Here is a 27150-nt window from a genome sequence, read left to right on the forward strand (position 1 = left end):
AGCTGATGGTTGGCTTGCACTTTGCATTCTACACCGTTTTTATCTCTTATTAACACGTAAAGGCAAGGCGAGGTGATCCTAACCCTGCAAGGTTAACCTTGCAGATGCACTCAAGGTTTTAATGAAGAGTTGACGAGGTTATTAATCCATCACAAAACACCCCTCCCCCCGAGGGACACATTATCTTGGTGTTTAAAGTTTATATAGAATATCATTTGGTGTCAGCTTCTCCATACAAGTGTCACCATTGTGTCAACTAATGTCTTAAAACTAATTAAGCAAAAATAAATCAATGACAAATCAAAGAAATCACCGTGTTACAAATATCTTACATGTTGTTGTCAAATCACCCACATGCATAATGCACGTATGTGTGTGTGAGGGGCTGTGCGTCCCTCCCAACACCCCGTTGCGGCGCGGGGAAGCGCGGCCCCCTTCGTCCTCTTCCCCCCCCCCCCCTTCTTTGTGCATTTTCTCTTATTCCTTTTCCTTCTGTCCTCCTCCACATTTTGCACCACCGCGGTTCAGCCACCACCTTTGCTCTGTGCTCACGCAGGTGCGTGGCTTCGCCCGGGGGCTCATTGTTTTGTAGGTGGAGTTCCTTTGCACGTGGGACGGCAGTCTGTTGGAAGGTTGCAGTTTGTTTGACAAGTGATAGACAAAGTGAGACAGAGGAGCGGCGCACGCGTCGCGTACTCGCGTGGTGTCGTCGTATTTGCCAGGTGTCAGCGATGTTATAAATACGGTGGGCTTCACTCGGCGTGCGACCGTCCGCGTTTGCTGTCTCCCGTCTTTTGTATCTGTACCTGAGGCGTTGGGAGCGTGTGCGCTCCTGCAGCTTCTACAACTTTTCATTACAGTAGAGTCAAAGCACGCGGACAGAACAGGTGTGATGACCCACGAAAACGTCATCGTTTTTTACAATTCCAAATTACATGGCTGGCCCTGGATTGTAGTATAGGTCTAAACCCGTTTGACAAATAGCAGACAAACTTTTGCGAGATCTTTTATTGAGGGACATTCTCAGTCTGCCGGCGCGGCGCTCTGACATGCTCGTGCACGGGTTGCAAACACGGGGCCTGAGGGCGAAAACATACCCGAGAAACGGGCTTCTAACGGATTTATACCCTAAATCCAGAAGATGAGGAGCGAGATAAAAGTCAGTTTTCCAAAGAAAATAGGTATTCTTCGTCCAAGCTGGTTACAGCGCCTGTCGATGTCCTCTGCTCAACCGCGCTCTCGCATGTTTGAGCACAACGGTTTCATTTTCAAACCGCTTGATATCTGTGCACGTTGTTGCTGCTGTTTATTCAGCTGCATTTTGTTTCATTTTCTGATGGCACATGAATCTCTAGATGAAATAATAGACGAGACGCTTTTGTTTTCACTGTGCCTCTGTGAGATTGGATCACTTCCTTTCCCCCAGGGTGATCTTACCGGCATGGGTCCCGTCTAATGTTTTGTTTAATAGAGTTGACGTTAAAGGTCTAATCTGATGTGCAGGGGAAATATGTGCTGGTTAGAGTAGTCTCCTCTCTGCTCTGCTCACTTGTCCCGTATGGATTTCTCAAGTAATTAGTCATTTCTGTCCATCCCGACAACCCTTTATTTCCCATCCCAATACTTGTGTCTCCCTCCTTTACTGCCTCCCTGTTGTTTCTTGCTTCCTCCTCCTCCCTCTCCATCCCTGTCCTGTTTCCTTTTTCTCCGTCGTCTTCACCCCCTTGACCTTGTGAAACACACGCTGACCCTTCCGTCCGTCTGTTCTCTCCCCTCCTGGCTGCAGACCCATTACTTCGGGCTGTGGTTCCAGGGGAAGACCCAGGCCCCGCCACGTCGCTGGGTGGAGCTGGAGAAACCCCTCAAGAAGCAGCTGGACAAGTTTGGCAACGAGCCGCTGCTCTTTTTCGGAGTCATGTTCTACGTGCCCAGTGTTTCCCGGCTGGAGCAGGAAGCCACCAGGTAAGCGGTCTTTAGACAGAAACGCTGACGTACTCGACGGGCGCCACTTGGTTCAGGTATTAATGGGTGGAATAGGCAGAATAATTCAAATGCATCCTTGCATGTAACCATGGCCAAAATTGCATGGCAACAGGAAAAGGGGAATAGTTTAAACAACTTCCCTACCTTTTTTGGTTTCTTTTTAAAATATTTCCTGCACTTTAAAACGTGTAGTAGAAATGAAAATAATAAAATAAAATAATTTGTCCGACAATATGAGTCCCACAACTCGATGACACGCATCTGATGAAATGTGGAACATATAAGCGCTACTCAAGTTGATCTGGAAGATCCACATTCTCGTAATTATTGACAGAGAAAGATTCATTTTATTCATACAAATACTATATTTTGTCTTGTTAAAAAATGTGTTCAGTTCATATCATAACTTAACATAAATAGGTCTTAAAATATGACGGATGAGAACTCAGCCGGTGGTGCTTTAGCGAGCCAGCCAAGTTCCATTAATGAAAAATAGAGGCCGGCGTGCATAAACTGCACATCCAGCATTTCCTTTCAGTCTGATTATCAGCCGCAGTGTGTGTGAGAGAAAAAGAGTGGGAATGAGCACGTTTGGCTGCGAGAAAAGGGCGTCCGTGGGTCAGTGTGGTGTAGTGGACAGTTTGCCACCTCAGATTCTCACACACACACACACACACACACACACACACACACACACACGCGCCGATGGTCTGCGTCGCACTGAGCTGGTGAATTTGTGGCCTCTGCTTTGCTGGATGTGAGAAAGGTCAATTGCAGGTCACGCTCAGTAATTTCCTCTTCTTTTGGGAGAGAGGGGGGGGGGGGGGGGGGGGGGTAGAGAGAGAGTCAGCCAGCACCTTAAACCCTGTCCGGCTTGTTTTGGTGTGTTTGGGGTTGAAGGGGTTATGATGGGGCCTTAGGGGCAATTAAGGGAACAATGGCTGCTTCTTTTCTCAAGCCCCCCTCCCTCTCTTCTACAATCCCTCTACATAGTGTCACTCCTGCTCCTTTATCAAGAGCAGATCTCCACATCACTCCAATACCACATTTCTTTCTCTTTCTCTTCATCCTCCTTTTTTCTTTCCCTTTTTTTCCTTTTTTGTTTGTCAGGAATGTTGGCACAGCCGTCCAGCGTAGGAGGCGGACCACACATTCCTCCCCGCAGAAGTGCTGGGGGTAAAGAGGGCCGGTGTGTGTGTGTGTGTGTGTGTGTGTGTGTGTGTCGGGGGGGGGGGGGGGGTCTGGTTTACAAAACACACACAACCGCACGCACTCACCTCGCACACTCCCCGCTCAGAGGCCAGCTGCAGCCCTGTCACGAGGGTTAGTCACAATACGGCACATTGTAAGGACACACACGCTCCCGCCGGCGAGCTGTTCGCAAAGACTCCGCCCCCCTTTTCTTCACGCCAGGTCGAAAAACAAATCTTTTCAAGTTTTTTTTTTTCTTTTTTGATGAAGTTCAAAATGAATTTAATTTAAATGTCATCATTCAGGTCCTTGTTTTTCTCACACACCTGGTCTGGTGGATGCAGGAAGTAAAAGTTTGGGTTGGCAGCTCGTAGTTTGTGTGGTTTAAGTTCGCTGCGTTTCTGCTGTAACACATATATTTATGTGTCGGCGTACAGAAGTGTGTTTGTGCTTGTGAGCTGAAACACAGTGGCAGCGAGTGCAATAGCTTTGTGGGGCGCCAGTGCTTTGATTACGGTTTCACTCAACACTTTTTTGGCCGATTGGTACTTTTCGAATTAAAATGCTACGTCATACTATGTTACTGACCTCAAGGGGGGTTTTTGGTCTCTGGTTTAAAAACGCCTCTGCTGCTCATTTTAACAGCAACGGAGGTCGGAAAGCAAACTGGTGGCCCGGTTTCGACAAACAATCGTCTTCGCTTCTTTCCAGAAAGTGTTGACTCAGCGTCCCTCTGAGTAAATGAGACTTACTGAGAAAGTAATGTGAGTTTTATTATGTGGTCGGGGTCTTTGAAGTTCAGTGTTTGACTGATGTGTAACCTGATGCTAGATCTCCCTCTCTTCCTGTGCATCCATTCTTCTGCTTCTCTGTCCCACTCCGCCTGCAGCTGTGAAAATGGACCAAAGTGTGTGTGTGTGTGTGTGTGTGTGTGTGTGTGTTTGGAGGGGTCTACATATTTACACCGATTTATCAAGCAATTAGGTTAGTATTGCAGGAAAGCTGGAGCCCATGTAAACACTGTTCTCCCAGTTGCAGTCATTGCAGTTTTTTCATGTACAATCAGATGATGATGTTCTAAGAACGTCGAGTTCTTACAATGTTCTGCAAAACCCATTTCAACACAAATGAGTCTGCGATCATGATGAGTTTCCGCATGTTGTGTAGATTATATTATTATAATTCCCGAGACGGTTGACCTTATTTATTGTACTTTTTCAGTGAGCCAACATCAAGTTTTTAAGTTGACACATTTTCCTTGTCTCCCAGAAACAAGGGAATGCTGCCGTCTGCGGATAAATGCTGCTGGTAAGTGCTGTAAAAGTGCTCTAAAACTCTGAAACGCTCCAAAATGTATTTATTTGTTGCTTTTATCTTTTGTTAAAAAGTGTTTTAATTTGAGTTAAGTTGAATGACAAAGGATGATCATTGACTTTTATAACTATAAGAATTTGTAGGGCGTTTTATTGCCAGCCATGTAAACATGTAGATCAGGGTAATGCCTTACTTGTATTACTGGTCATAGCCAACTGGACCTTGTGTGTGTGTGTGTGTGTGTGTGTGTGTGTGTGTGTGTGTGTGTGTGTGTGTGTGTGTGTGTGTGTGTGTGTGTGTGTGTGTGTGTGTGTGTGTGTGTGTGTGTGTGTGTGTGGGGGGGGGGGGCAGCGGCGCTAGTATTTAGTACAAATACCAGACTTACTACTACTCACTTGTAAGTAGATATTATTATGTACCTAACCAGATTTTATACTACTATTTTTTTATCCCACTCTACACATGATGCAGACGGTTTGCGTGTGTGTGTGTGTGTGTGTGTGTGTGTGTGAAACCTTCTGCCTCTCTGATATAAAGGGGGGGGGGGGGGGTAAAGTTGCCCAGAGAGAGAAAGTGAGGAACCTAAACAGAGAGCTGTTGACCGGGGCGAGGCCAGCTGGCCTCAGCAGCCCCCAAGGCTAACGGCACCAACAGCCTTGGAATCCTAGCATTGTTCAGCTGGTTATCTCTCTCTCTCTCTCTCTCACTCACACTCACACTCACACTCACACTCACACACACACAGCTGTACTCTGTTGTGCCCCTTGCTGATTCAACACATTTCAAAGTGAAATCCTCCCGCCTCCCACACAGCCGTCTGGACGTGGGGGGGCTGAAGCATATGCACACACACACACACACTCTCGTGCGTGCATGCACACATGCTTGTTGTCCGGGCCGCTTGGACATCTGGCAGCATGTCTCGAGGCGGGCTCCAACATGCGTGGGCACATAAAGGGCCCTTTGTGCCTGTGTGGCTGCCTGCAGTGTCAGCCGAGCGCTCCGCCACGGTGGGAGTCACCGGTACCTCGTGGTGAGGGAAGCTCCGCCTCGTGTCTGCGTGTGCATTCACCTGTCGTTACAGCGTGTGGTGATGTCAATCTGACGTACGGGGGTGTGTTTCATCACTGGGACTTGGTTATGTGTGTAGGCTTGCACGTGACAAGATGGTTACGTTTTTAACCACGTTCTGTCACTTTATTGGCTCGTCAAAGAACAGACCTATATTACATAAAAACATGTTTTCTGATTCGTGTCTGTCAGTATCCATGTGCACAGTTTGGGGTTTAATTACCAAAGAGTTGTCCAGTGAAAACTCATGCAGATTACACTCTAGTTTTATTTAGTTGATTTATCTACAAAATTAGTGTATATATTCCTTTTTAATTGAAGATTTCATTGGAAGACATTGTCTTTAGATGTGGCTAGTTGCATTTCAAACACAAACATTTTCCACATGCCTTTGGATGTTGTTTTAATACCCATGCACCACTTACATCTGGCATTGAACCCAAATGCATGCTAATGCAGAGTAATTGTCAGGACTAGACAATAAAGTCACTTTTTTAAAACCAGCATTGAGGTTCTTGTACGTATAGGAAGAACACCCATCTACTCAAAGTAAAAATCTGTTGCTTCAATCAAAATTCTCACGTTAAATCTGATTATTTGTCTTGAGTTCATGAACTGTTAAATTTGGTATCCCCAATTAAATGACAATAACCGAATCATTAGCAACTTTTCGAAGAGAGCACTCCCAAGAACTGCAACGTTGGACACTGCACAACTTGAACAACGAGGTTTTGATTGACAAACTAATTAGTTTTCTTTGAAACAGTCATAGCGAAGTGCTTCTCTTATTATTCATTAGGTCGAATTTTTGGACACATTGTTGTCCTAGTCATGCTAGACAATATATATATTTCTGTTTTATCATAAAAATAAAAAGCTCCATTGTGTGGTTATCGTTGAGCCTCAGAATGAGATCCAACCATTGTGAACCTCAACATTCCCCCAGACCCCATACGGAGAGCGCCGGGAGAACACAGTTTGTAAAAACAAAGTCTACAATCATTTCCCGGGTCCTGTGTGCTGCGTGGCTCCTCCCCCCCCCCTCCACACCGCATCAGGCCCCGCCCACCGCTGCAGCCGCGCGGAGGCTGACTAATTAGGGGGTTGCCACGGGAACGGAATGGCAGCTTAGCCAACGGGGGTAATGACAGGGTGAGGGAGGAGGGCGGGGCAGATTATAGGCCTGGGAGTATGCTGAGTGGAGCTCAAAAAAGAAAAGAAGTGGGGGAGAGAATGTTGAGAGGAATATGAACATGAAAAATGAAAACAACATAGATGAGGGCATGAAACCATGATGGCACATTGATAGTTTTAAAACCGAGACGGTGTAGGAAAGAACATTCGTTAAGGAATTATCTCAAAAGTGTGTTTGACTGAATGACTAAGCACCGACCGCTCAGTCGTTCCCACATGGAAGTTTGTGTACTGCGACGGTGTGTGTGTGTTTGTGTGTGTGTGTGTGTGCGCACGAGCGCTCGTGTACGTCAGACAAAGTGCCTCACAGCCCACACCGGAAAGATTCAGCCGGTGGTCTCCACGGCAACAAACAGGAAACGTTTTTACGCAGCTGAGCCCGGTCGCCCTGACAGTGCTCTCCTCGCCGGCCCCTCCATTATCCACAAGACAAACATCCAGTTGGACTGCAGCTAAAAGTGGACAAAAGGAGCTCAGAAACTTAAGGAGCTCTGTGTGTTTCAGCCTCTGGGTTTGTAGGACTTTCACATTATGGGAGAGATGCAAGTAGCCACAACGCCCTGAACTGTGCCATCATATCAACTTACAATTGGCAAAACCGCAGTGCCCGAGTCCCCGGTGACCCTTTTCATTTGCACAGCAGTTCTCCTTATTAAACTCCTCTTTTGTCCAGCTTGTCTGGACAAACCTCAGTCCTTATTAATCACAGCTGCAAGCCGCCCGCCTGCTCGCTGTTTTGACCAAAATGCACGGGCGTATATAATCGTATAGTTCTGCCCCCTGCTGTTGCACATTGGGCATTCCTCTCAAGTCGAGTGAGTCACGGGTATTTCAGATAGAGGTGATTCACTCATTCCTCGCATGCACTCTGCAACAGGCTTCTCTGGCACTGTTTCTTAAACGGCTAACGTTTTCGCCAATACTGTCTTGACGCATACTTTCTACCAGAAGCAGATGAGCACGTCTCTGCGGTGTCTCTCTGGTCGTCTGCAGCCCGTTCGACTGCTAATGTGCCTCGGCCGCTGCTCTCCTTACTCTCTGCGGAGGAACTGAAACCCGTCATGTTTTCCAGCCTGCGTTTGTGTAAGTGGTGCTCAGAGCCAGTGTGGCTAGCTGGAAAAATAACATGAACCGCCGACCGAATTCTGAGACATTTCAGGGTTTCCGGGAGCTAAGACGAGTGCCGGTGCTCCCACCCGGCTCGTCAGACGCTATGTCAGCATGCCAATATGTCCACATTGACAATGCTGCTGCGTAGCAAGTCATCAGGCCTCATCTGACGGGGGCCCTGCGGTCCGTCTGAATATAACTCCATTGCATCTGTCCAATTATGTTCGAAATATTTCAGCTCGGACCAAAGCGGTGGACTGACCGACGGGGACGACATTGACGTCCTAAGAGCCTGCTAGTGGCTTTTACTGCCCGACGCCGACGCATTGGAATGACGCTTTTTCTTTCTTTCTTTCCTTTCCTTGTTTCTCTCAAGGTATCAGTATTACCTGCAGGTGAAGAAGGAGGTGTTGGATGGACGTCTCCACTGCACAGTGGAGCAGGGGATCAGACTAGCCGGCCTGGCGGTGCAAGGTGAGGCTCACGCATGCGTGAACAAACATCTCAAGGGAATTATCTAGCAGAGGGAGACGGGCGGCGCAGGAGAGAGGGAGCGAGCACAAACTCACACTTTCTCAGGTCATCTCGACTTCACTACCTAATATGGCTGCATACCAGAGGGAGAGCCTAGTCCACTTGAGTTCCTTTGGTATCAGTCCTAACGCGTGCACACACACACACACACACACACACACACACACACACACACACACAACCTCACTCCATCCCCTCGGTCTTGTTCCTGGGTGCTGTCTGCGTCTCCCCGGGAATGTAAACAGACAGTTTGCTTATCGCTCGTTCCAAGGTTAGCCTCAGCAGCACGAGGAAGACTCTTATCTGTCGGGAGGCGAAGATCCTCCGCTGCACCTCCCTTTGTCCGACAGGCAGCCCAACAGCACTTAAGATGGGCTCCCAGGGCCTATCTGGAGGGCAGAGCGTGTTATGGGTGTGTGGTGCAGGTGGGAGATTAGCGGCGTGCTAATTAGGTAGACGGCTACTTTTTCCGTTTATTCCAAATGAAAGAAATATTTAAGAATTTTCTACAGATAATCAGGTGACAAATTGCTTCCTGTAAAATGTGATTAAATTCTCTAAAGATTTAAACTTTTTTATTCAGAGTAAACGAACAATCTAGCAACGTTTTTAGCAAACATTCAGCAACAGACTGCATCTAACAAATAACCTCAGCGTTAATTGGAAAGATTGTGTTTATCCTTTCACGTTATCTTCACATTGTTTTTACCTTATTGTATAAACTACTCAGATAATACAAAATAAAACATATACAATGTTAATACCATCTGGAGTGTGTCAAAATACGAGCACATGGACAGACGTTTCAGAAAGCAGGATTTTTGATTTGAGAAATATTAACTTTTCCCCTCAAAGATTGTAAAACGTGTGTGTTTATTTTTCAGCTGACTTTGGAGACTTTACTCAATTCATGTCGCAGGACTTCCTGCGGGAGTATGTGCTCTTCCCAGTGGTGAGTTCTCAAACCTCCGCTTTGTGTGTGTTGTATGTGTGTGTGTGTGTGTGTGTCTTTTGTGTGTGTGTGTGTAGCCTGAAGGCACACATTCTTGTGTCACCTGTGCACCCCCCCCCCCCCCCTGCACACCTGATTGACGGTCAGTCACCGTGTTGCTGAATCTCTGTCATGAATCCTTTATCACACATTCACCTCCTCCTTGTCTGTCCTATTGGCTGCCCGTTGCGTTGCTCACTCCTTTGCTTTCCCTCAGAACTGGCCCAATGGAGACGAGGTGCTCGAGGAGTGGACCCAGAAAGTCGCCGAGGAGCACAAGAGTCACTGGTACACCTTTTTTAAATTCATTTTCCTCTGTGGGTCGGGTTCAAACCCCGTCGCAGTAAGAACTCTTTGCAAACGGGCCGCCCACGTGAGGTCGCCCTGCCAGCTTCGTTTTATTGTATTTGTTCATGTGTGTTTATGTGGAAAAAGAGCGAAGGAAAGAAGGCGCAGCGATCAGGAGATAGCCGGCGTTCGGTAATGCATCCGTCTGTGCTTTGCAGTCGAATGCAGACCGCCGAGGCTGAGCTGCTGTACATCAAGGAGGTGGAAAAACTGGACGGCTTCGGGCAGGAGAGCTTTCCTGCAAAGGTAGATGGATAACAGAACACCCTCTGCCTTCCACACACACACACACACACACACACACACAGTTTTAGAATGTGAGAAGGATGCACCTCTTCTTTATAATATTCATTCTTGTTCCACAGGACAACTACACCAACGATATTTTCATCGGTGTGTCCTTCATCGGGGTGTTTGTCAAACACAGAAACGGCAGATCCATCATGCTCCACAAGTAAGCCCCCCCCCCCCCCCTCACCTCCCCTCCTCCATCAAATGTAAATGAATATCTAAAAAGTGATGAATTGTGTGTGTGGGAAAATTCAATCCTCGTGTGCGTTTCTCTGTGTTTCCGCGTGTGTGTCAGGTGGAAGGACATTGGCACGATAGCGCACAACAAGTCAGCCATCACAGTGGAGATAACGAGCAGAGACGACACCATCATTTTTCACATGGTGAGTGTTGTGTCTGCGGGTGGTCTCAGTACACACACACACACACACACACACACACACACACGCTTTACACAAGGTTTTGAGCTGGAAGTTTAAATAGAAAAACACATTCCCAGACATCCACACACACACAGACAAATACACTGGCAACTTTTCTATAAATACGACATGTTAGTAGCAAATAACGTTTTTTTCCCTCTGTGTTTGTCCCTGCAGGAGGATATGGAAATGGCCAAGTACATAGCTCGTCTTTTCACGGCCAGACACAAATTCTACAAACAGAACAAGATCTGTGCAGAGTGAGTCCCAAGGCCGCCGGAGAGGCCAATCCGACCACCCGTATCACATATACGCCTGATCATCCGCCATTTAAAGTTTAAAATAGAGATCGCCAGCCATTCGAAGGTTGAGTCAGGAAGTGATAATACCAGAACAATCACTGACTTTTTATTTTGTGAATGATATTTTGTCTTTTTCCTTCTCTTTAGGCCCACTCACTCACCTGTACCAATCAGGAGGAGACCCACCTGGACCCACCGCCCATCTCTGGTAAAGTCGGTTGCTATGGTTCATTATCACCGGTTATTTCTCAGTGGTTTGACAGCGAATGAGACCAGCATGCCGGGGACATGAGGGGAATTTGGGAGGGAGCGCTGTGGTTAGAGATTTGTCCCCGCTCTCCCACCCGTGGAGCCTCGGCGTTAGCATGCGGCGGTGGTGCGGTGGGTGTTGTTGGAAAGTTTGCAAAGGGTGTTGCTGGGTTCGATTTCCGGTACGACAATGAAGGCAGTGGTTTGCGTCTCCCTCCCCGCTGGCCAGACAATGGCTCGGGCTAAATCTGGCACAGTTGTTGTCTGTCGGGAGAGCCGCGGGCCTCACAGCCCCGGAGTCACCTGTTATGTCCTGAAGGATTGCAATTGGACATTGTAAAGAAAACCCGGAAAACTGAAACGCGTCTTCTTAACTGCATCGAATGTGTTTCTTCGTCAGCCGCGGCCCCAGTCCTGTAATTTCCAGTCAATGCATTCCCAGTATGGAGAGCATTATCAGGACACACAGAGCTCCCAAGGTATGTGTAATACACACACACACACACACATATACTTAGTCATTTCAACTGCAGCTCACCGCTGTGCCTGCAGTGTGATTTAAGTTTTCGGCCCCCCCGATGATCTCCAGACCATTTCAATGGAGCTAATTGTGTCTTTCCCATCTGACGTGTGACTCACAGCCCATTAATTTTTTTTAACAATCTGCCAGCCAATTAGAGCCAGACGTTTGGGGTGCAGAGCAGTGACATCATTTTGTGCCTCACTCTTTCATTGACTTGTTCACACACTCATTCGGCGCTACAATCCCAAAGACCTACACCCACGTTGGCTCGACGGCAAAAAGGAGCCAGTGGAAAAAAGCTTTGTGTGGCCGTGAGATCATTTTGCAGTGTGACCTCAGGCATCTAACGCTGTTTGTGTGGATGGAGAGCGTGTGTGTGTGTGTCTGACTGCTTGTGGGCTTGAGATAGTTGCACAACAGAGCATGTTTTATTTGTTTAGTAAAGAGGAATGACATTCATACCACTTTTTCCTTCATTATGGTTGGAAGACAATATTACAAATGATTCCTGGGCCAAGTTGGTCAGCTACTGGGAGGACGTTTTCTGAATTTCTTCCAATGTGGTCGTTAGCGCCGTGAACCAGAGACAAACAACAATTACGCACTTTTGCCACATCAGACGCACCTTTTGGGTGCCACAAATACCGTTTACTGCTTCTAACCGTAAAGCGAAACGCTGCAAAACGCCCGAGCCGCCTCCAGGACACTCAACTTTACGTTTAAACTTCTCCTCTTTGTTTTGTTTGCTTAAATACAAACAACAACACTTTGATTTTTAGACAGCATCTTCCACGATGACCCCTACTACAAGTCGGAGACGAGTCTGGACCGCTGCCAGGTGGACTTTCCCTTCCGTAACGGCACCGCGCCCAACGGCAGCATGTACAGCAGCCCCAGCCTGAGCTCGCTCAACCAGTCCCAGACCTTCGTCCCCGCGTCCCCCATGTCCTCCAGCCTCAGCATCCCCGGCAGCGAGCTCATGCGCCCCGACTACATCCCCAGCCACCGGCACAGCGCCATCATTGCTCCGTCCTACCGGCCCACGCCCGAGTACGACGCCGTCATGCGGCAGAAGCGCCGCATGCCCCCCGCCCACCACGACCTGCACAGCCAATCGCTGCGCAGTCTGAACATCAGCAACGCGTGCGCTTACCGCCAGCCTGAGGCTCTGGTGTACAGCCAGCCAGAGATGAGGGAGAGGGGCCCCTATCACGGGCTGGGGCCGAGCCCGGGACCTTACGGCAAACAGGTTAAGGGGAATTATCTCTTTTTTGTTGTTGTTGTTGTTGTTTTGAAGTTCACTGCTCTCTTCTTCATTTAACGCTGTGTTCCTTGAAATCCTCTTGTCTTGCAGATCAGCTACAGTAAGCCAGTGTCGCACGGCCCCCATCAGGGAGGAGCCGCCGGCAGCCAGGGCCCGTGTCATTCCCCTTGTGTTAATGGAGGCGAGGGTGGGGGCGGAGGCGTAGGAAGCTCCATCTCTCACACGGTCAGCACGCCCGAGCTGGCGAATACCAAACAGCAGGGGAACAACGCGGGAAGCAGCGCAGCCACGGCGAACATGCTGAGAAACCACATGTCGCGGCCTCCTCCACCTTACCCCTCCAGCTCCTTCCGCCCCGCCACCAGCACGCCGGATCTGGCCAGCCACCGCCTCCGCTGCATGGGGGGCAGCAGTCCGGAGCTGGTCACCCGCATGGTGCAGCTGTCGGTCAAGACCTTCCAGCCGGACAGCTCGGCCGTGGTGCACCAGTCCCTCCAGGAGGTGAGCGAACCACTGACTGCGGCCGCTAAGCACCGCTCCACCCTGGCTAAGAGACACAGCATGGAGGTGATCAGCAGCATGAGAGGAGGTGGAGGAGGAGGGCTTGAGGGCATTGTGATGAAGAGCATAAATCCCGCCCTTCATCGGAGGAATACTCTCAGAGAACATGTAATGCCCCCTCAGCCCCAGCTCCAGCCTCCACCTCAGCAGCTGCAGGAGTTGCCCATGCAGAGGAGTTCCAAGAAATCCCCCGCGTCTTCTGCATCGCCAGCCGGGGCCTATCAGCATCAGAAGACGCTCTCCAACGCTACCATGCTCATACACAGTAGTGAGAGTGAAGAAGAGGAAGAGGAAGAGGAGAGACCTGAGCTGGATGTTCAAATCCCAGGTCTGAACGAGGACATCAGCATCAGCGCTCAGCTCCAGGCCGCTCTGGCCAAGCTGCCTAACAAACCCCCGCCAGAGTACCCTGGTCCCCCCAGACCTGTCGGCAACGTTCAGACCCGCACCCACAGTCACAACCACACTCAACACCACAACCACAACCCGGGGCCGCAGGGCAGCCAGGGGCCGATGGACCCAAACCAAGCCCTGGGGAGGGCGCACAAGGCCGGGCAGAGCCCGAGTGGCGGCGGGCCTGGATGTGGCGGCGTTGCAGGTCCCGGAGGGACGCTGACCCGGGGGGACCAGGGTGGGGTGAATGGGGCGGTTTTAGGTCCATCCATATCTGAGCCGGACCTGACCAGCGTGAAGGAGAGGGTGAGGAAGGAGCCGGTCAAGGAGAGGCCTGTGTCGGAGCTGTACTCCCTACAGGACAGCATAGTGGAGCGGGAAATAGCTCAGAGGGTAAGACAATGCTCACCATTAACAGTGACCAAAGGTCACTTTATTAATATGATATCAGGAGTAACAATATGAGCACAGGAAAATAAAAACATGATGAAGAATAATAAATAGAATAATATACTATTATATGAATGCATAATTCAAAAGATGGACTAGAATCAATAATAGTAATATATATTGAATAAAACTGTATGTGTATATATTTGAAAACATGTCTTTGCTCATCAGTGATTGTATGGAAACGGTATGTACCAGAGCTTCTAAACACCACGCGGGATCCAGACGTGAAGCGATGCAGCACATCATCCCGTCCGAGACAGAGACACACTCTCCGTGCGGATACAGTCTTACATGTTGCAGTCTGTCGTTTGCTAGCTCGCATCCTAGCTTGCGATAAGCAGTAATCCGGGGTTCAGCACCTCAGATGGCAGCACGAGGCTCCGAGTCTCACCCCCAACCCCCCCCCCCCACCCCGGGCCGCTAAAACCCTCATAAATCCCCCAGATTATTCTTCGGGTTGGTTTATATTGTGTAGTTCAACTTCATGTTAAGGCACAAACGTTTGTCCAGGTGTAAATTAAATCGTATAATCCCCTTGTTCCCGATTCATGTGAGGCGGCCGGCTGTTTATAGTCCATGACATTCAGAGATGTATTTTTATTATGGAGTCCAAAACAGTTAAATTCCCTAAAGCAGTTTATCTCCTATCTAGAGGACACCCCTGGTGACCCCCAAGCTGTTGTTTTGACTGTCCCCCAAGGGAAGGAAGGAGGTGGAGCTGTCCTGGGGGGGTGGAATAGCCTCAGAGATTAGGTGGGGTAATCCTTGGAGGATGTCGGGGCCGGACAATGTGGGTCAGAGTTGTGCTATCTCGGTAGAGAGGGGGAGAAGACGGGGGGACGGAGGGAACCCGCGTCCTGTACGGAAACCCAGACCCAATAGGTAGGTGGGAATTAACGAAGCTGAAAGAAGTAAAAAATACGCAAAAGAGGACAAAACAAGGATCAAAACAAGTGGAGCAAAGGTGGAAGTAAGATGGAAAAGAAGCAACTACTTTTAGTTGCTTCATTCAGGGCTTTTTAGTTCCCACTTTAAGACAGAATGCAAAGTGGGTCGTCACGGAGAGGTTTCGTCCTACAAACAGGAAAACGATTACGTGCACCTTAGATTGTCCCCTCCCACTTTGAAACGGTCACATGCGCGTCGTGCTCGCCGCTCGGAGGCCAGAGCGGGTCACTCAGTCTCGCAATGCTGCCGGTACCTGTAACCGTGACGCCGGGATTTTCCTCTCTCTTGAAGACGCTGGAGAGGCAGAAGATGTCCGTGGACTCCATGAAGAGGCCGCTGATGATAGCCGCGCTCAACGGCCTCTACGCGGCCCGAATGCCCGAAGACGAAGGGGCCAAGGCTTCCACCGACGAACGGGTAGGATGATTGCTCTTACTTTATCACCATATATCTGTGTATATATACATATATATGGAGTTTTATGTAGTTAATTGTGTAGTATTTTGAACGGTCAAAAAATAGCCTTTTTTCATTTGTTCTGTGGATTGACAATGATTTCATTTTTCAGTAAACTCTATTCCACCCAAACCTTTTGGGATGATTAGAATATAAATAGTTTTTCTTGTGTAAGAGTCTTTGCATCATTTTCATTTAAAGTAAAGAAAATAACTAATAAAAATAGCTCCAATGTAAAACCAATTTTGGAGGAGATTGGAGGAGTAACTTTTCAACTCTTAATTCCCACCTGTCGGGGATAAAAGCAGCTTTCGCTGTGAAACTCTCCGATAGCCGCGCTATTGGAGGCATTCCGATGTCCGTTGGCTCCCTTCCGAGTGTGGAGGTGTGAAGCGCAGCCATCGTCCAGCCGGTTGCTAAGCCGAAGGGGACGGGCCCTAAGTGGGCTGTGGAACGCGTGGCATGGTGGTGCTTATCGCCTCTAGGCCCGCCGGTATGTCAAGAATGTGACCCGGCGCAGAGCGCCACACAGAGATGCTGCCCCTCTCCAACATGACTGGCCTAATAGACACGCCCCCCCCTCCCCCCCGTACTATGCTTAGTTGGTGCTTAGAGTTCTTTTGATGTTGAGGTCAGTATTGTGCTATAAATGTCGTATAGCGTCATTATGAGGAGATTTCTGGATCCTTCTGGTCTGGACGGCCTCTCGGGTGTGGTGGAATGCAAACGAATAAAAGCCCCTTGGGAACTGAAAGAGAAACCTCCTGAATGATGTGAGTGACACCCCCCCCCCCCCCCCCCTCTCCAACCTCACCCCCTTCTCTTTTCTCTCTTTCTCTCTCTGTCTGTCCAGTGTAAGACCTTGGAGTTGAAGCTGGAGGAGGAGCGCGTCTTCACCGAGTACGAGCAGGTGCCCAAGAAGAGGGCCGACTGCGTCGTCACCACGGCGACGCTGCCCGAAAACCTGGAGCGCAACCGCTTCCGCGACGTCGTTCCTTACGAAGAGAACCGGGTCGAGCTCGTGCCGAATAAAGAGAACAACACGGGCTACATCAACGCCTCGCATATCAAGGTGTTTGCTCGGGGGGGTTCACGGGTAAAACGTTAAAGACGCGTGTGAAGGAATATCCGGGGTGGTTCCAGTTCCTCCTTTGTGCTGCTTTTCGTCTCATGCGTGAGAGTCATGAAAGACGGGAGGAGAAACGCTCTGCTAGTTAGGTGGTCGTTCCTAAGCTGCCAACGGCTCGGAGGAGAAGGATGAAAGGCCGCCGTTGGAGACTGTTTGTGCCTCTTTAAGCTCACAGAGCTCGCGGAATTCAACCGAGAATATGGTCCAAACTCCAAACCCTCCTAATTCAACCTGAGCCGCTTCTCACTGGCGTCCTATTCATGCTCAGCTGCAAACAGCGTGTGTGCACAAGCTTGAGTGCACGCATGCGTTTGCACTTCACCAAAGCGCCCGCTGCATCGCTGCCTATCACGGTGTAACCCTCTTACTTTCCCCGTCTTTTAAGGTAGCTGCCACAGAACAAAAAACCTGATTTATTCCCTATCCCATCTCTTAACACACTGTTGACAGTCACGAGGTAAATCAGCTGCGACGTGTTCCTTACGTAACGGCACTCCACAGTCGATGTGGTTGGAGTTTATTGAAGAAGGGAAGTTGTTCGGTGCCGTGTGTGGCCTTGTGATTATTAATGAGGGACCGCAAAAGAAAGACAGAGAAGAGGGGTTTTTATAAATGAAAGAAAAGACTCAAGCTGTGTTCATACTGCCCTCCAGTGGTGTGCAAGATTATTGTCTTATGAATAAGCTTTTAACATTTAATATATATTAGTTTGAAGGCATCCATTTCCGGGCAATGCAAATTTGAATTTCTTTAAAAAGTAGTTTAGCTTATTCATTCGTTTGTAGGCTGATAATCGTTTGCCCTGCAGTCCCTGTAATTGATTCTTTATGTGTGTGTGTGTGTTTTCCCAGGTGATGATCAGAGGGGAGGAGTGGCACTACATTGCCACCCAGGGTCCGCTAGCCAGCACCTGTGCCGACTTCTGGCAGATGGTCTGGGAGCAGGGGGTCAACGTCATCGCCATGGTTACTGCTGAGGAGGTACACACACACACACACACACACACACACACACACACACACACACACACACACGACACGTGCAGCGTCAGACAGCCAGTCTGTGAAATATAGGAAGACATTGAGAGTTAATGTGTGTCACTGCGTCTTTGTCTTGGTTTTTATGTATAAATGTTAGAGCTCATTATTCGTTCCTCTTTTTTTTCCTTCTCCGTCTCTTCACCCAGGAGGGCGGCCGATCCAAGAGTCACCGCTACTGGCCCAAACTCGGCTCCAAGCACAACTCAGCCACCCACGGCAAGTTTAAGGTGACCACCAAGTTCCGCACCGACTCAGGCAACTACGCCACCACGGGGTTAAAGGTCAAACACCTGCTGTCTGGCCAGGAGAGGACCGTCTGGCACCTGCAGTACACCGACTGGCCTGAGCAGGGCTGTCCCGAATACGTCCAGGGATTCCTATGTGAGTGTCATCATCGTCATCATCAGTGTTTGAGATACAAGACGCAATGTTACCGTCATTATTTATGTCTAATTAAATTAAATAGTTGCAGAAAAATCCCTCATGTCCTTGGACAAAGATTGTGATTTTAATCCGAAAGCTTAGTTCTCGCGACTCTGGTCCTCTCCCTTGCAGCCTACCTGGAGGAGATCCAGTCCGTAAGGAGACACACCAACTCCATGCTGGACACCTCAAAGAGCCTCAATCCTCCCCTGGTGGTTCACTGCAGTGCCGGGGTGGGTCGCACCGGAGTGGTCATCCTCACCGAGCTCATGATAAGCTGCCTGGAACACAACGAGGTGGGTGCACGCTGGAGTCACACGGCGCAAAGAGTTGGAATGTGCTATTTAGGATCACAGCACGCACTCTGCGACAACATACATGCGTCCTACGTGTAAAGGAATTGATACACAGCTTCGTTTTGGGGGAAAATGTGAATGAAGCATAAAGATGCGGACTGTGTTACTTAAAGGGCGAGTCCACAACCAATGGACACTTCTCCCGTGTGCCAAGACGCAGATACAAACGGCTAAACCACCCTGTCTCCTCTGTCTCTCTCTCTCTCCTTCAGCCCGTGGAGGTTCCCACCATGTTGTCAGAGCTGAGACAGCAGAGGGTGCTGATGGTGCAGACCATTTCCCAGTACACGTTTGTCTACCAGGTCCTCATTCAGTTCCTCAAGAACTCCCGCCTCATCTGAGCCCGGTACGCTGACCTTTGTACTTACGTGCCGTTGCGGAATGACACCAGCCGACGGCAATGGTCCTTCAAAAGATTCATGTTGACTTTCTATGTGGATTTACATCCAAACTCACCTCAAAGGGGGAAATGATTTGGTTGGGCCTTTACAAAAATTGACGACCATTTCTCCTAATATGTGTATGTAGTCTATCCCCCCCCCCCGGTTTAATTCTTGGACAAAAACCAACTGTATAATTTTTACCCATGTAAGCGTGTGTGTATGTGTGTGTCTTCCTTTGGATCTCCTAACAAATACTGTAAGGATTGAAATCTGTTTTTATTTTGGATCGATTCCAAACCCGTCACCCTTCTCATTCATTATTTAGCAGTATGACGCATGAACAGTAATTGGCAGCAGTATTCGTTCTATTTTACATACTCTGTAAGAGTTTGCCAAACTAAAGTATTCATTAGATCAATGTTCCAAAATGTTACTTACCTCTTCAACACAGTATTGATTAATACAGCAAAAATGTACATCGTTTACATACATATTTATTTCTATCAGGATTGTGGCGTTGACGAGCATGTTCATCCTTGAATCTTTTCACCCTTCTTTGAAGGTGTGGTTCATCTTGAATAGTGCAGCTCCTCATGATCCCATGCGTCTAATCACATGTCTCACCTAAAAGCATTTCAAAAGTCAAAAGTGTTTCTTCAGTGAATTTCATCATTTGTTAATGCATCATTTCACAGCTTGTAGTCAATAGAGAAATGTGTCTTGATACTGCGGACACTGTCTAATCTGACTCATTGTGCCTTACTGACGCGTGCAGCAGGAGAAGCTGAGGGCCCACCTTTTGTTTTGGGTTCTCAATGGGTTTGGTTTCTCTCGCATTTATATATAAATAGGTATTACAGTGTTTCCCACACTAATTTGTGGCGGTGCGCCACAGATTCAACACCGGCCGCCGCTCATTGTGTTTGGTGTATTTTTTTTAACGCTATTTAAATCACGCAGCGTATTCGTTCAGCTGCATTCCCTCTCCCTGCTCTCCCTCCATCTCTGTCACTCACTCACACACACACACACACACACACACAGCCCCTCCCCCCCGTGCACACCGCGTCTGTCTCGCATTTCATGAAAACGTCCAGCAAAATCCGTCGCTCTGACAGAAGTTTGCAGACTTTGCGCAAACAGGCTGTAACAACAAGTAGCACTACAGCTATGGGAGTTGTATGTAGTGTGAATTGTGTAGAGTTATATCTTGCGATGTGTGTTTTAGTACGACGTTTGAGTACCGTACCCCCCCCCGGGACGTTGGATCTGTGGGAAACACTGTATTACCTCTAAAGATTAAATCTTTAAATTTGTATTTACTAGTTTGTGTTTTCTTAAAGGAACGGTAATATAATAATAAGTCTCTTGTTAAGGATTTGAATACTGAAGAATACTGATGTACAAAAATATGCAGCCTTTAATATCTGATCCAAGCCCAATCAAAAAATTACAATCACGTATTTGCTTTTACGTGTTACCTTATTCTTTTTTTTTTTTCTGAATGGTAATGCGAAGTCCAGAACGACTTTCTACAGAGTATGTTTTATAAAGTTCTCTTTTCTTTTGACTTGGTACCCTAAAAATACCGTAACATAATAAACTATGCATGCATTTTTATATTTTATTGTATATATTCTCAAATAAGTAAAAGCTTTGTGCTCTCTTGACATACAAGTGTTTTGTTGCACTTCTGTTTTATTTGTGACAGTATTTCCTCACACGGCATTCCACTGTTTGTTTATATTTAATTTTCCCCCTCAATTTTCCCTTTTGGCAAAACTCCCAAATACCTTTCAGTTTGTGTACATATGTTTTGTATATGCGTTTTCAGTGCATCAAGCCTTTTGTTTTTCTGTCCCCAGACATGTATGAAGCTGTCATACTCTCTTCTTGTGTAATAAAGCCTTATTTTCTTTAAGACCGTGGCCACAAATTCATTTATTTGGGGTTCGTATCTATAATTTCCTTTTCGTTGGTGATGATGTTTGTGATGATGAGCACTCACGCAAACACAGACACATCCTCCCCGATCGGGTTACAGTCAGTTTAGCTTCAACAGGAGCCGTGTGGTGAGGCAGCTGTCCCGAGAGTCACTCAAGACACGAACGCGTCCAGCTGACAGGTTCGGTCGCAAGGCAAAAACGAGCAGGAAATCATTAACAATTTTGGATTTTCTAACGCTCAACCTCAGTGAAAAGCTCAGACGTTCCTGTTGCGCATTAAATACACGTTTGGTACAAACAAACATTCAACAAACTAATGCATTCTCACGTACATAAAGCTGATGTAAAAAGTTTAATGTCAGTTAACGTCAGTTCTAAAAAATAATAGAAAATGGCTTCGGTTCTGTAAAGCTCCTCTTCAAAGGAGGGTATGAAGTCTTTACTTTCTCCTCATTGTTGTGCCATCTCTTTGCGCAACTCTGTCAAGTAGAAGTGATCCTTCCCGTGAGCCACCTCCATGATGGCCATTGCCTGAACACACACACAGACACACAGTTTATTGGCGTTATACAACGTGTCAAACCAGCTGAAACTGCAAAAACTAAATGCTTGGTAATCTGGACTTGAAATGTAATTTTCACACTACGTTGTATTCAGGTGAACTTCGATCATCGAATGTCTGCTGGAGAATTTGTTTAAAATATTGGTTTAAAAAAAGGTCCAGTTAGCGGTGCTTTTTACCTTCTTGAAAGCGCTGACACCCGCTGAGCGCCTCTCGAGGCCCATGTACAACCGGCCCAACTTCAGATACATGGAGGACACATTCAGGGAGAACGGTGGATAGAACTTGCTGCATTGGAAAGAGAGCAAACATGCTGATGAGCTTTCCATCATTGCTTTTAAAGAGACAATTATCTGTGACCCACGACGCCATCGGTAAGCGTCCGTGCTCTCGTCACCTGTAGTGCTTGATGATCTTCTCGCCGTACCGGAGAGCTCCTTCTGGGTCCTCCATGTAGAGACAAACCCCCATGGCCTGGTACATCACGTGGACCATGTAGACATTGGCGTCCTCAAAGATGGATCCCATCTCCTCCAGGCTCTGTTCACACATCTCCAGCAACTCGCTAGGGGGTGCCATGGAGTCAAGGACCGTCTCAAAGCAAGCTGAGGTTCTACTGAAACGCCACAGGGCCTTAAGAGCCCCCCAAAGCCGCCATGCAGAGAAATATCTTCTTAAGGGAGCTCGGTGAGCGCTCATCCTACCTGCGAGTCTCCGCGAATTCAGTTTTTAAAAAAAGTGCAGGTGAGCGGTGTTACTCCGTGACAGGATGTTCTTTATGTGCTTGACGGCCCGGAACTCTCTGACGGTTTTCCTGGCGTAGCGCACCATGTTGCCGATGGCCTGCGGCTCGACGGGGTCGCTCCGCTTACGCACTCTCAACTTGGCCTTGTCCTAGAGGTGGAAGACAGGACACGGGGGGGGGGGGGGGGCCTGAAATGTCACACGCGAGTTTACGACGGCAGTATTGCATCGTGTGCTTTGGTCTCGTCCCACTCACGCCGGACTTGCTTTTACAGTCCCGGCAGTCGCAGGTGAAGTAATAGGACTCTCTCAGCCTGTTGTTGCGGTCGTCGGTTGGATACATGAGGTCTATGTAGCTGATGAGCACCTGCAGGGGGAAATCACACCGGTGACAAACACTCTTCCTTTCCACGCTCGCCTCCCTTCTTGTTTGTGTCGTGTCCAATCGGCAGGTTACGGGGGGGGGGGGCGAGTCTGAAAATAACCCCACGGGCCTCTTGAATCAGCTGCTGCATCCGCCTAAGAAACCCCTGCTTGTGCCAGGGATTCACACTCCCGTCTTCGCCTCTCAAGCTTAGCCTCCAGGGCTCGGTGGGATTTAAGATGCCGCCTCATTGTACGCTATCATGTTAAGACTCCAAAGCCACCTGCGTCCAAGGGAAGCAGCGTAACCACAAAACGATCAGGTTTGTTTGAAAGATCTATAGGAAAAATATATTGTATTGAATATTGTTGTCACTGTTAGAGTTTAACCTGCAAACCTGATCCCGATGTGCTTTGGTTGCCCGGCAACCGACAGCGGAAAGTTATTGCGCCCATAAATAAGCCCGAAATATCCCATTTATCCCATAGTCCCATTTGTGTTCATTATTAAGCTTTAGAGGTGCTGGTAGGGATTTCTTTATTACGCTCCTTGTGTCAAATCTTTATGTCCGGCCAAGTTAATCTTGGCGAGTGACATTTTTCTGAAATTCTTCTCACGAAATCGAAAAAGGCTCGGCGCCAAAATGTCGACATATTCCTTTAAACCGAAGCAGAAACCGATCAGGAAATAATCCCTGTATGTTACAAGGACGTAGTAAGAATTCAACACAAAGCGTTCGCTGTTTCTTCAATGTGTTGGAATTTCATTTTTTTAACCCCCAAATTTGGGAGGCAGCTCACAGACGGACACGTTCAGGCTGACCCCAGTGAACCCGACCCCCCCTCCCACGCCGGCTGTACCCTCTCCTCACTTCATCTCCAGGCTCCATGTTCCGCACCGCTCGAACCTGCGCCGCCGTGCCGTCGTACGTGACGATGGCGCTGGGGAGGCAGCTGTGGTTTATCAGCGCCACGCTGGGAAAGAGACGGACAGAAGGAACCCGATAAGAGAGAAAAATCACTCTGCTTTCACACCGCGGACGAGGCAGTGCTGACTAATCTACACAGGTCACGAGTGTCGCTTTAAGTATACCGGCGACCCCGTCGGCCACTTGGGAAATAGCTTCAAGTGAGCTGAGCGGGGAATTCGCTCTCGCGGCGGGGAGGCGCTTTTTAACACCTCGTGACAAACTGGAGAAGAAAAAGTTGCCTTGATAGAAATGAACAATCTGAGGAGGCAATCGCAGCTTTCAGCGCTCATGGGAAATCATGGCTGTCCTTTTTTTAAGAACAATTAAATGAACTGAGGGAACTAACACATTACGCAAAGCATCCAGAAGGAAACAAAATGAGCTTCGCAGGAAGAAGATTATTCCCTTTGTAATGTGCTGGACCTGTACGTAGAATACAGAATGTGCTCGTATGCATGTGGGTTCTTACTCTGGGTAGAGTGCAGTACCCAGGTGAGACAGCTCATCGTCCTCTATGGTGAAACCATTACAGGCCACCTGTTGAATAAATGACAAAGAAAATGCATATTACCAATCGTTAGCTGGTTTTTCATCAAAACATATATGACCTGCACGCCTTTTTTCTACCTTGACTTCAGTGGTTGTTGTCAAGCTAATTGTGAATATTACTGAATCCGTGATAAGAACAGCAAAAAAAGACTCTTATACGTATGATTATTTTTATGTGTCTGTGTGTGGTACCTGTGAGATGAGCGCGAGAAGGTCTTTGTGGTCGGGAAACTCCAAATGTTTGGAGAAGAAACGATGCAGCCCGGCGACTTCTGCCTCGTTCCTCTCTCTTTTCTCGTTGTCCACGTCCTCCACGTCTGTCGCAGGAGAAGGAGAGATGTTCAGGGTGATCCAATGCTTCTTCTGCCTATAACCTTGTCCTTACCCGGCATTGCATGCAGAGCCTCCATCGCCATGCATTTTAGGCTGCGAATGCTTTTAGTAATATGAACCACTGCTTTGGGTCGTGTGCATGCTCGGGCATCGAGACGGGACTTTTTAAAATCATTTTGAACTTAATAAAAAAACAATTTGCGTTACAGAAACTCAGTCGGCCCTCCGTGTGTTTAAAGTGCTTCTTCCCGTTCAAGTTGTTTAATGGTCTAATGGACATTCCACCCACACATGTGTAAGATAAACATATAGATGAGGCCTCGGGTGTTAATCTCAAAGCGTTGCGCTATTTTAAGAAGGCTATCTAGTGAAACTCACAGGCTCTGGACCCGTTGTGCTGAATCTGACACTTCGCGGAGCAAAGTTAAAAAACAAAATCATGCATGCGTGTTCAAGGTCAATTACTCACGTGATTGAATGTCGTCTATGAGCAAGATCTTCTCAGAAACACATCTTTCTTTCTGCGTTCTCTGCAGAAAATGGGCACGATTAACAGAAAACAAACCCCAGCGTGCGCCGGGGAAAAAAACGCAGTGCCGCTTAGTGACTGTCCAACCTTCTTGGCGAGGATCCGGGCGACCAGGCGAGAAATCTCCGACGGGCACCAGTTCTCCTTGAACGCCATCATGGCAGAGCACTCCAGCTTGTGCATGGCCCAGTCCCCTTTCTACACACAGACACACAACCCCCGTGGAAAACGTTCAGCAGCTGTTGTAAAGGAAATAAACTCTGAGCGACAATACGAGGTTCGTTTTACTTTCACTAGAATCGTGACAGTCCTGCTGCCCCTCCCTGAAAGTCCTACCTGACATTTTGCGTTGCAGTAGGAGGCTTTCTTGCACTTCCCACATCTTGCCAGCTTCTCTTTCCTGTGTGTGAAACAAACGGGGTCTATTAGCTCCTGCGTAGTAAGACAGCATCACACTCACAACGATCAATCTGCAGATGTCTGACTTGAATGCGGTGAAAGCTGTACGTCAGCATATACTTTTATGCAAGTTTCTAGCTGTTTTGTGCTCAAAGCTCCTGCTTGATTATTCTGAAACAAGAGGCAGCTGTTGTCGGCGCTGCCACTCGTAACTTATGCACCTAAGAGCTTTGAAACATTCTGTGGTATTAATAGAGCCGACCGGCTGTCTCTCTCAGCCACATTGGAAAGTAATGAAAAAGTCCATCACTTAATTTTAGCACAGTTGGCAGGGGGGTCCGAGTTCAACGAGCTGCTTAGCGGTGGGTGGACGTGATCGACGGGGATCACACACCCCCCCCCCCCCCCGGATGTAAAGTGATACTATGAGCGCTACACTGTACAGGTAGCTGTGTCTAACATAACGGATTCTCAATGTGTGCAGTTATATCCAGCTATCCACGCTCGTGGGTCCCTTTGTGTCCCGAAGCTGTGTTTTCTAAGGAGATTGAATGACTTTGTCACTTATGACTCTGCCATAAGAGGACTTGAGGAAGTTGAGGTCATGGTCTATTCATGCAAAACTAAATTTGCTTTTAAAATTGCTTTTTTACAGAATTATAGTAGCTTAGAAGTAAATCATTCATAATGAACATTACATCATCTTCCTAAATTCCTAGATTTTAAGTATCATCAAGTATCAAGTTATTACCCCATTAATTGTTTTAAACACATAACAGAATATAGAGATCATTCATCACAATGTTCAATATTTTGAACCGAACGTGCTGTGAAAAAACAGATCTCATCACATTTTTAAGACCATGTGTGTGTGTTTGGTGGTCAACAGTTAAAGTTAAAACAGACAAAAAGCCTGACACTCCAAAGCATGAGCACCACATGATGCAACAACAAAAGCAAAAGCCTTTTCTCAGCATGCAGGGATGATAAAACAATACGTGCATAACCCGTGACTCACTTAGTGAAGCAGAACTCGCAGCGGGAGCCTCTCTCCTCTCCCGACAGCACAAACGAATAGGCCGGGCTGCAGAGCACCAGCTCCCCGACTGCAAAGCCTCTGGTGACCCGGAGACCGCGTCCTTTGCCCGGACTGTCGAACCTCTCGACCCCCGCGATGCCGCCCGTCATGGTTGCTCTCCCCCACTCCTCCACCTCCGGCCACTCGGGTGCGACCGGTCTTCCTGCACAGCGAGGGAGTTGTCACGTTAACTTGTTTGGGAACGTGCGTGTTGCTGCGGGAGCGCGCACGTGCGTCAGCGCGGTGGAACTGCGAGTAGCTCAATGCAGAAATACGCACTGGTTTTAGTGTTTCATCAACGACGTTTTTACTAAGTAATATGACTCGTTTGTCTTGAAGTCCTGGTTTTATAACGTCTTATATTTATTTTTTAATGTTTTTATGCCGTGCAATACAAGCCACTGCAGTAACAACACATTCTTCCTACCAAGTGAAATACAATATAAGGCTCAGGGCTCTTCTATGGCAAACATTCACCAACTTAATCAACACATCACATATATATATATATATATATATATATATATATATATATATATATATATATATATATATATATATATATATATATAGATAGATACACAGTGTATACTGTTGCTTTTTCATGATTTTTCATTATGATTCCATCAGCTGATTGTGGACATGAATGAACATCAACTCTCTGCTTCTGCACATTTCACATCAGATGGGACTCTCCTCCAGTCATGTTCCTCATTCATCAGCCCATTGCAGCAGCTCCCTTCATCG

The 27150-nt window shown here is 47.8% G+C and overlaps 2 protein-coding genes across 4 annotated transcripts in view; one reads left to right on the top strand and one right to left on the bottom strand.

The window, feature by feature from the left end:
* LOC120808032 (tyrosine-protein phosphatase non-receptor type 14) overlaps nt 1-20850 on the top strand; it is a 28841-nt gene extending 7991 nt beyond the window's left edge. The window contains exons 3-21 of one of the 2 annotated variants that reach the window (XM_040160597.2): nt 1787-1962; nt 4444-4482; nt 8240-8337; nt 9282-9349; nt 9606-9676; nt 9895-9982; nt 10102-10190; nt 10323-10410; nt 10627-10709; nt 10899-10959; nt 11401-11479; nt 12303-12772; nt 12878-14134; nt 15434-15559; nt 16452-16670; nt 17579-17707; nt 17914-18148; nt 18323-18486; nt 18759-20850. In XM_040160597.2, the coding sequence (XP_040016531.2) occupies nt 1787-1962; nt 4444-4482; nt 8240-8337; nt 9282-9349; nt 9606-9676; nt 9895-9982; nt 10102-10190; nt 10323-10410; nt 10627-10709; nt 10899-10959; nt 11401-11479; nt 12303-12772; nt 12878-14134; nt 15434-15559; nt 16452-16670; nt 17579-17707; nt 17914-18148; nt 18323-18486; nt 18759-18887 (3669 nt within the window). In that variant the 3' untranslated portion in view covers nt 18888-20850. The remainder of the gene's footprint in view (nt 1-1786; nt 1963-4443; nt 4483-8239; nt 8338-9281; nt 9350-9605; nt 9677-9894; nt 9983-10101; nt 10191-10322; nt 10411-10626; nt 10710-10898; nt 10960-11400; nt 11480-12302; nt 12773-12877; nt 14135-15433; nt 15560-16451; nt 16671-17578; nt 17708-17913; nt 18149-18322; nt 18487-18758) is intronic. The other variant, XM_040160598.2, reaches the window with a different exon arrangement.
* A 358-nt stretch (nt 20851-21208) lies between these two features.
* Nucleotides 21209-26612, bottom strand: LOC120808033 (N-lysine methyltransferase SMYD2-B). Of its 2 annotated transcripts, none has more exons than XM_040160599.2 (12): nt 26344-26612; nt 25263-25326; nt 25014-25124; nt 24867-24927; nt 24257-24381; nt 23985-24052; nt 23417-23519; nt 22438-22548; nt 22211-22331; nt 21835-22009; nt 21617-21725; nt 21209-21406 (listed from the first exon to the last, which is right to left on the bottom strand). In XM_040160599.2, the coding sequence occupies exons 1-12, from the start codon at nt 26511-26513 to the stop codon at nt 21326-21328; spliced, it is 1299 nt and encodes a 432-aa protein (XP_040016533.2). In that variant the 5' UTR covers nt 26514-26612; the 3' UTR covers nt 21209-21325. The 2 variants fall into 2 exon arrangements, with proteins under 2 accessions (XP_040016533.2, XP_077949317.1); XM_078093191.1 differs by having other exon boundaries at nt 24257-24372; nt 26344-26610.
* Nucleotides 26613-27150: the final 538 nt, after the last annotated feature.

Source organism: Gasterosteus aculeatus, chromosome 18 (assembly GCF_964276395.1).
Source record: "Gasterosteus aculeatus chromosome 18, fGasAcu3.hap1.1, whole genome shotgun sequence".
Lineage (NCBI taxonomy): Eukaryota > Metazoa > Chordata > Actinopteri > Perciformes > Gasterosteidae > Gasterosteus > Gasterosteus aculeatus.